General features: G+C 31.7%; 3 protein-coding genes across 3 annotated transcripts in view; 2 read left to right on the forward strand and 1 right to left on the reverse strand.

The window, feature by feature from the left end:
- The first annotated feature begins 405 nt into the window (after positions 1-405).
- On the forward strand, positions 406-4,799 carry HELRODRAFT_191158 (hypothetical protein). Its single transcript, XM_009016502.1, has 7 exons — positions 406-820; positions 2,075-2,236; positions 2,451-2,596; positions 3,118-3,213; positions 3,493-3,559; positions 3,690-3,853; positions 4,074-4,799. The coding sequence occupies exons 1-7, from the start codon at positions 691-693 to the stop codon at positions 4,377-4,379; spliced, it is 1,071 nt and encodes a 356-aa protein (XP_009014750.1). The 5' UTR covers positions 406-690; the 3' UTR covers positions 4,380-4,799.
- Positions 4,800-5,144: 345 nt separating this feature from the next.
- HELRODRAFT_76748 (hypothetical protein) lies at positions 5,145-6,201 on the reverse strand (the record flags this gene model as incomplete). Its single annotated transcript, XM_009016503.1, has 4 exons — positions 5,145-5,340; positions 5,512-5,636; positions 5,796-5,969; positions 6,082-6,201. 4 exons carry the CDS (start codon positions 6,199-6,201, stop codon positions 5,145-5,147), a joined length of 615 nt encoding a protein of 204 aa, XP_009014751.1.
- Positions 6,202-9,104: 2,903 nt separating this feature from the next.
- Positions 9,105-9,446, forward strand: part of HELRODRAFT_191159 (hypothetical protein) — a gene marked incomplete at its 5' end in the record, with an annotated part of 13,025 nt that continues 12,683 nt past the window's right edge. Inside the window, one exon of the mRNA XM_009016504.1 lies at positions 9,105-9,158. Within this exon, the coding sequence (XP_009014752.1) occupies positions 9,105-9,158 (54 nt within the window). The remainder of the gene's footprint in view (positions 9,159-9,446) is intronic.

Below are 9,446 nucleotides of genomic sequence, written 5' to 3' on the forward strand. Positions count from 1 at the left end.
AGNTTTTTTTTATTTATAACCTTTTATTGGTTTGTATTATCTCAAGTAGTTTGTCTTTCAGTCTGTCTGTCTGTTTGCCTGAGCTTCTCACTTTCTTTTTCCTCCCTCTAATCCTCTCTCTCTTCCTCTCTCTCTCTCTCTCTCTTCATATATATATATAGAGAGAGAGAGAGAGAAAGAAAGAGAGAGAGGACGTATGCTTACATAGGTTTTTTGTCATATTATTAAACCGTATAAGCGATGCCTAATGAATGTTTTAGTTTTTCTTAATGAAAGTTGTTTCGAGTTAAACCGCGATTAACAAATTAATTTATATTATGTTGTAATAAATAACATTAATAATAATATAACGGAGTTTATTTGAATAAATTATAAATATTAATGAAAAGAATTTTTTGTTTTTAAGCATAGCATACCAAACGATTGCAAATAAGTTTCGATAGTTAAACAATAATTGGTACTACAACAACTTCAACAATTGTAGCAGTAGCAACAACAACTACTTCTTCTACTGCTACTTCTACTGCTGCTGCTACTTTTACTACTACTGCAACTACAACCGTAGATTTAGAATTATCATTCTTAACAACAACAAACACAACAGCAATATCGTCAATTCTTTACTTGTTGGCAATTTCAATTAATACACGCAAAGGCTAACACCAAATCAAAAAGTATCAAAATTTGAAAATGACGTCATCGTCAAACTCTTTCCTCCTAATTATCATCTTCTTTATTTCGACCATCATCATATCATCATCATTGGCGTCTCCTGCTGATGATACGAAAGGAAAGCACAGTACTCACTGGAATTATGAAGGTTATCTCAGTTATTTGCTCTTCAGTCATTCATTCGTTTGTCTGTTGGTTTGTTCGTTTGTTTTAAATTTGTTCATTCGTTCGTTCATTTGTTTGTCTAGTCGAGTATTCATTCTGACGTAACTGGACAAAACTGGAAAACTAACTATTTCCGGTTTATATAAAAACAAAATGAAAACAAAATGAAAATAAAATGAAAGCAAAAAATAACTCTTCAAAATGGTTATTCAAGGTGATAAATAAACATTGAAAGAATTCGATTTAATGATTATTATTCTCACCAGGTGCCAATATATATGTATGTACGTGTGTGTGTGTATGTGTGTGTATGTGTGTATGTGTGTGTGTGTATGTATGTGTGTGTGTGAGTGTGTGTGAATAAACAGCAACATTCATTTTATTTTAATTTAACATATGTATTTTCCCATGAATCTAATGTGTATGTGTGTGTGTGTGCGTGCGTCTGTGTTTGTGCGTGTGGTGCGTGCGTGCGTGCGTGTGTGCGTGATATGTAATGTTAGCATGCAACCACCTGCGCTAACCTGTTTTTTACAATTTATTATTATAATAAACTTGAACCGAACTTGAATCGGCCGGCATAAATGAAATAAAAAGCAACAATAATAAGAAGAAAAAGAAGAGGAAGAAGAAAACGAATAATAATAATAATAATAATAATAATAATAATAATAATGATTATGATGATAATAATAATAACGACAGCAATAATTACGGAGATATATTACAACAACAGCAGTTATATTCATAATTTTTATTCAAACTTGAATAAACGAATGGTTTAAATTTAAAGATGAAATTTTTATTTGACACTTTCTCTCTCTCTCTCTCTCTCTCTTTCTCTCTCTCTCTCTCTTTTTTTCTTTCTCCTCAGTAATTTCTTTGTATCTACCTCTTTCTAGTTTTCTAGTTTTTCTCTCTCTTCCTTCCCTGAATAATAAAAAGTTTTTAATTGTAACCTTTTACACTTATTTGACATTCTCTCTATATTTTTATTCTTTATAATCAAGCTCTGTCAAACGCTTACTTGCTATTACTTTCTCTCTCTCTCTCCCTCTTTCTCTCGCTTTTTTAATTCTTTTCTCTTTTTCTCTCTCTTTCTCTTTCTCCCTCTCTCTCTCTTTCTTTCTCTCTCTTTCTTTCTCTCGCTTTCTCATTTCTTTTCTTTTTTTGTCTCTCTCTCTCTTTTCTTCTCTTTCTGTTGAAGTACTAGAAAAAACTTTTTTGCGGTACGTAGATCAAGAGGCCTGGTCAACGGGTTATCAGTCATGCTCCGGAAACCGACAATCGCCGATCGATATCTCGCTGAGGGATGTGCAGTTCGACGAGCAGCTGCCGAATATCGAGTTCGTCGGTGACTTCAGCAGCGATGCTACAATCGTCAATAACGGCCATACAGGTTGTTACTGATGGATGGATGAATGGATGGATGAATGAATGAATGAATGAATGAACGAACAAACGAACGAACGAACGAATGAATGAATGAATGAACAAATGAATGAATGAATCAACGAATGAATATTTTAATGAAAAAATTTGTCTATTTTTGCAACATCAAGACTAAAATATTGATGCAACCCAATCACACAAATATCATTCAACCTGTAAAGTGAACATCATCCTTAAAAATCCGGTTCGTTTGGTTGGCGGAGGATTGGATGGGGATTTCCGAGTGGCAGGGGTCCACTTCCACTGGGGGGTGGACAGGTTCAGTGGGTCGGAACATACCTTCAATAATACGAGACTCCCATTAGAGGTAGAATATTGATATAGAAAATACAAAACACTGCGGAGTGTATTTTTGTATTTTTTTATTGATAGTTTTTGTGTGTATAGTGATACCTATTATACTGAAGGGTATCTTACGTTTCTTTGTGTACAATCATACGCGTATTTCTGTCTATGCCTATCTTGGTAAACGTGAGAAGAATCATTTAAATTGGGCGACGATTAAGTATAATCCACATAGCATGTTTGTCTGATTGTAATGCTATCTTCAAAACTTGTGAAAGAATGTGCTTGTTTGCTGGCTGGCTGGTCGGTTTTGTTTGATTGTTTGTTTGCTTCGATTTAATTAAATTCTTTTCTCACATGTTTGAGTCTTATTAGTTTGTTAATTGATTTTTTCAGTGATGGGTTCGATTGATCGATTACGATTCATTCATCCATCTATTCATTTATTTACCTATCCAGTCAGCTGTCTATCTACAAAATCATTTTTCTACCCATCCATTCATTCATCCATCCATCTAACCATCTTTCCATCCATCATTCCAGATGCACATAGTGACGTATAAAGAGTCCGGATACTTGGATTTCAGCGAGGCAGCCCAAGGAATCAATTCTCTGGCCGTCTATGGAGTCCTTTTTAGGGTGAGTCAAAAGAAAATCTAACCATAAACAAATGAATAAGCCAAGTACACAAACAAATAGATACGTAAGTACAAATACATACGTTGATTCATTCATTCGTTTGTTCGTTCGTTCGTTAGTTCATTCGTTTATTCATATATATTAATTCATTCATTCATTCGTTTGTTCGTTCGTTAGTTTATTCGTTTATTTATTCATTCATTCGTTCGTTCGTTCATTCATCCATTCATTCATTCAATCATTCATTCATTCGTTTGTTCGTTCTCATAAATTTTAAAGCAAGTGAGCGAGAACAACATCTATTTAAATCCATTGGTGAATGTGTTGAAACAGGCCAGCTACTCAAGTTAATATTGTTTTATTACTCTATTATCTATTACGCATACACACGCGTAAGCACAGCACCCTACTTGAGACATTTAATCATTCGTTCACTCACTCACTCATTCATTCATACATACCCCCACTCAAATAAGGCAAGCCAATTTTGACGAAGGGCCCTTTAAACGTGGAGAAATTATTACCCCTGGATTACGACAGCCACTATTTAAGGTACTTCGGGTCGCTCACAACTCCTCCTTGCACTGAAAATGTTATCTGGACCATTGCCATTGGCACTAGTACGATTTCTGAGAAACAGGTCGGTCGGTTGGTTGATTGGTTAGTCAGTTGGTTGATGATCGGTTGATCAGTTGGTTGATGATCGGTTGGTTAGTTGGTTGACGATTGGTTGGTTGGTAAGTTGGCTGATTTGTTGCCCCTTTGATTTATTTATAAGGAGAATTTTAAAAATTTATCGTTCAGGCCCAAAAACATATAAAACCACACCTATCATCGAAAGTATCTCATTTTTTCAACAGCTAAACGAGTTTCGCAACTTGCGCATTGTCGATGTAGCAGCAGAAGCAGCGGCGGCAGGCGAGACAACTGCAGCTCCGAAGATGATTAGCCAGATGAAGTTGGACCCGCCGAAACTTGATCACAATTGGCGATGGATTCAAGACAAGAAGAATAGGAAGGTCAGATCTACAGTCACCCTCGACTCACAAAAGTTTCAAAATTTGAATCTCGTTAATGGTAGAAATGATGGTAATAATAATAATCGGGCCCGTGGTTTCTCTGGTAGTTTGGTTATTTTTGCCGTATGCCAGCTCTTGTTTTGGTAAAATATATCGGAATTTAAAAAGACGACAAAGGAATGGATTTGAATTAATTTAATTTGTGGTTTTATATGTTTTTATATGTTTTATACACACAAACGTACACACCTAGATAAATGTACATTATATATATAAACCGATATATCCATATACATACCGTTTTTAAATTGAGAGCATGTGAAAAGAGTTTTTTTTAATCAAATCCATCCCTAGGTTGAATTTTTAGCAAATTTCCCGTCAAATTTGATTTCTGATTAATTGTATGAATGGAATTATAACAGCAACTCGTTCGTTTTATAAACTCTAATCAGTGTATAGCATAGTTATTTTTACTAGGAAAGTTATCTTTACCTCTTTAAATAATAAACCGTATTTTTTTCAATCTCATTTAATGAAAATGAAACGCAAGTAGAATTATTCACCAATAATGAATGTTTCTTTTCCATTAAAATTTAAATCATATAAGTAACACATACATTTCTATTTATACATACCTAGACATACATAGACATATATATATACACATACATACACATACATACACATATATACACACACACACACACACATAGGCATATATATATATATATACACACATACACATACATAGACATATATACATACATACAGATGTAACGAAAGCAATGATAATAGTATTGACAAACCTTGGATACCAATCTATAAATAAATAAATAAAGAAGAAACAAAACCAACCAAACAAATAAACGGTATTACCAATGGGTTTCTCAAAAAACTTAAAACGTCTCATCCCTAGGACTTGGAGTACCCACCATAACTACTTCCAACATCATCACTTTCTCCCCCATCAACATCACCATCCCCTTTAATGACAGGCTTGTTTCTCAAGAGGACAACAATTCTTCTTGACCTTTGAACCTGAAGGCCCTTGAACTTTGAAAGGTCATTTGGTAAGACTTCGTGGGTGAACTTGTACCTAGCGGCGTTTCTGTTTTGGCGGGAAAAATTGATAAACACGTCGTTCTTATTATTATTATCAAAATAATTATAACTTATATATTTATATAAAAATTATTTTATTTAAAAATAATCCCAGACTTAAAAATAACCCACACTATGAATTAGGTAAGAAGTTATAGAACTATACAAAAATACAAACTTCATGTAATACAGGCTGTACCTAGGCAATAATACATCTGCATACTTTGATTGGTCGTCAACATTTACAAACCTCATCACACAGCTGGTCAGTAGGCACAAGCCTGTTATCGTATCCCCACAAAACTATAAATTATGAAATTATGAAACAAAGGTATTACAAAATTAACAAAAAAAAAGAATAAAACAATACAATTGGTTATATCTGAAAATAAAACCAAAAATTATAGAAAAAATAAAGATTTGAATAGTGAATTAAGGATTAATCAGCAACTAAATAACAACCTTGACACTGTCTACATGTGCCTTAATGACCCCAGAAGGCAAAAGATCAAGGACATGAACGTGGGGTAGGATGGAACATGACGGGGTAAATGAAGTTTTTTGAATTCTTTCAATTAATGGTCTATTTTTAGCTGTCCATGTTTTTTTCTCTGTCTCTCTGAAACCTCTAATTGCCTTTTTTTTAGTATGAATGAATTAAATAATATATAAATCAAAAGTATATATTTTGCAATTTCAGATAATTTTTTAATTAAAATATTTTAAATTTAAGAACACAAAAACAAACATCATCCCAGTGGCTGTCTTCATATTTGAGTCGTTTCAGATAAGGTTCCACTTCACTTAATATCGAATTCTCCTCCTCCACTGAGGCAAAATTCTCAAAGACAGCCACCCCCTGTTTCATGGACTCTTCTGTTTCTGGATCCGTGGCCCAACCAATTTTTTCCCATGGACTTGCTGATAGAGGGCTGGACAGAATGGTTTTTGTAGTTTCTGGTTGTTTAACGGCTGCAGTTGATAATGGTCTAGTTTTGATATAGATAAATAAATAAATTAAATTTATGGAAAAATGTTTTTTACAAAAAAGTGGTAATTTTAAAAAAGATAAAATAAAAAGTAAATAGAAAAAAGTAAAGTATTAAAATAGCTGAAAATTATTAAAATATTAAATTTTAAAAATTTTAAACAATTAATTGAATGTAATAAACAAAAATATAACGTGTTTGAACATTTCCGAGCAACTAAAAACGAAAATTTACCAAAAAACTTAATTTTTTGAACCAGATTAATCATGTTTGTTATGTTATTAAAAGTAAATTCGATTTCACAAAAGAGGTCCAACTAATAACTGAAAGATTGCACTCGCATTACAGATAACACTCATCCGATTACCCACAGAGTACATACACACGCAAATAAACAACTGAACAATAAACAAACATTTATTAATTAATAATTCAGTTTAATTTTACGAAAGTTTAATTATAAAAAACTATTCATTCTCCATCATCCCAGATTCATTGAAATTTTCAAGGCTGCAGAGAGTTAGGCTCTAGAAGAATTTTCTGAATGTTTATTAATTCTGAACGAACATGGCGGATGGCAGTTTTGTTGTTTTTATTTAATTTCTAAAAATGAATCAGTTGGATCAGGCTAACGATATTGAATATTCCCATTTCTACCGTCCGGGTAGTTAGATTTTTTAAATTTTTATTTAATTTTTCATTTTTTCTGGCAGTTTTTAAATTTCATTCCCTCAATCTTGAAATTTTGAAAATCTCAAAAATTAAAACTTTTAATTTAAAAGGAAATCTCTTGCTTTGCATCTTGTTTTTGCATCCTTTTTGTGTGTCGTTAGTGATTAGTGTCAATTTGATTGACAGCTAGTAGTGCTTTGAAAAGGTGCTTTTTCAATTTATTAGGTTTCTACTTCAAGTATTGTGGTCAGTGTTGTAAATGTCATAATAGCAAATGAACAAACTTACTTAACCGCTTCATTTGATGATTTGATAAATAAAGTTAAGAAAATATTTTTAATTCAATAATTTTAAATAATATATATATATATATATTTATTTATTTTTTAATCTATTTTTATTTAAATTGTTTCAGCACCACCAAAGCATGATGGATATAGAGCTTTTGATGTCCTGAACTTGCTGAAGAATAAACTAGCATACCTCTCTGGTCATAGTTTTTAAAGATTTTTAATTTTATTTAAATTTTACATGACTAAATGAACAAATAAACAATGTATTGATTAAGTGTATTATAAAAATGAATAATGTGACTGATGTCTATGAGGGATTAGGCATATTTTTTTATCAACCCTTATTTAACTTAACTTATTTAATATGTTTTCCTAGTGGTTATTTGTTTGACACAAAAATTTTTTGAATCTTTTTCTGTTTCTCTCAGTTGATTGACAATATATATATCTATTTATATAGTATGAGTATTTAAACAAGTGATCAAATATTACATTTATATGCAATAATTATAAATGTATATGTAGGTTAGTATGTATATATTTGTATGTATATATCTTTGTTTGTATGTATATATATACCTTTGTATGTATTTTTACATACATGGAAGGTAAACATGTAAGCAATGCAAATACAAAATACATTGTACAAATTCACTGCCTACAATCAAAAGTACAATCCTGTAATAAATGCTATTCAGTACAATAATACCTCAGAACCTTTGCTTTTGGAATGCTAGAAAACATTTAAAATAAAGTAGAAACATTGAACTGATAAATACCTCATTGTCATGTACACAGGCACACACACACATGCACCACATGTGTACACACATACACACACACATGTACATACATGTACATTCATACATATATACATATGTAATTATACATATGTAATACACATGTAGATACATACATGTATATATATATATATATATATACAATATAACTTATATAATTGTTGACAGAGAACAACTGTTGCTAGTTTTAAAAGTGTAGAATGAGTTTGTTTCTTTTATTTATCTTTGTTTCTTCCAACAGTTTTCATTCTGTTCTCTTTTCATTCATTCATTTTCATTCATTCATTTGTTTGTTTGTTTAGCCATTCATTCAATTGTTCCATTCATTTATTCATTCACTTGCTTTTTTGTTTGTTTTTTAGCTATTTTCTCATTAATTCGTTCATTCACTCACTCATTTTGCTCTTTATTTTTTCACTTATTCATCCATCCATCTATCTATCCTCCATCCATTCACTCACTCATACATCCACTCATTCATTTATTAATTCATCCATGCATTCATTCATTCATTCATGCATGCATTCATTCATTCATTCAGGGCTATTAATTGTTTCAATAATAAATTTACATTATTATTATTACACAGCAGTCATTATTACATGCAAGATGGTTGATTGATTTATACAAGGATGTGGCTTGATGATGATGATGACGATGACGACGACGATGATGATGATGAAGACGATGATGATGATGATGATGATGACGACGATGATGGTGATGATGATGATTTCGATGTTGTATATACTTGTTATTAGTGATATATTGATTTAATGAGTTTATGTGTTTGATGGTAATTCTGTACCTATATTATTAATGTTATTATTATGTGTCTGCCTGGCATGCAATATTAAATGAATGAAGCAATCAAAGAAGGAATGAAAATAAGTAAGACAGAAAGTATGAATGAATGAATGAATGAATGAATGAATGAATGAATGAATGAATGAATGAATGAATGAATGAATGAATGAATGAATGAATGAATGAATGAATGAATGAATGAATGAAAGAATGTCCAGAAAGCACAGAAACACAGCCATACTTTACTTTACATTTTTGTTTCATGTTAGCCCTATTCCCATGGTTTATTTTATTGACGCTCTACAGTACACAGATGTATGTGTGTATGTTTGTTTTTATGTCTCTGTGTGTGTGTGTGTGTGTGTGTGTGTGTGTGTCTGTGTCTGTGTCTGTGTTTGTGTGTGTCTGTCTGTCTGTGTGTTTGTTTCTGTATATATGGTATATATATGGTATAATTATATTATATGTATATAATTCGTTTTTTTTGGAAAATGTATGTATAGCCATTTATTTACCTAAATTTTCAGCATGCTTTTTTGATGTGTTGATGTT

Source organism: Helobdella robusta (genome assembly GCF_000326865.2).
Source record: "Helobdella robusta unplaced genomic scaffold HELROscaffold_18, whole genome shotgun sequence".
Lineage (NCBI taxonomy): Eukaryota > Metazoa > Annelida > Clitellata > Rhynchobdellida > Glossiphoniidae > Helobdella > Helobdella robusta.

Excerpts from the sequence above, each read along its gene's own strand:
- HELRODRAFT_191158 (XM_009016502.1), top strand. The coding sequence starts at position 691 with ATGACGTCATCGTCAAACTCTTTCCTCCTAATTATCATCTTCTTTATT. Across the intron at positions 3,560-3,689 it reads GAAACAGGCCAGCTACTCAA|GCAAGCCAATTTTGACGAAG; the intron begins GTTAATATTGTT and ends CACTCAAATAAG. Across the intron at positions 3,854-4,073 it reads GTACGATTTCTGAGAAACAG|CTAAACGAGTTTCGCAACTT; the intron begins GTCGGTCGGTTG and ends TTTTTTCAACAG.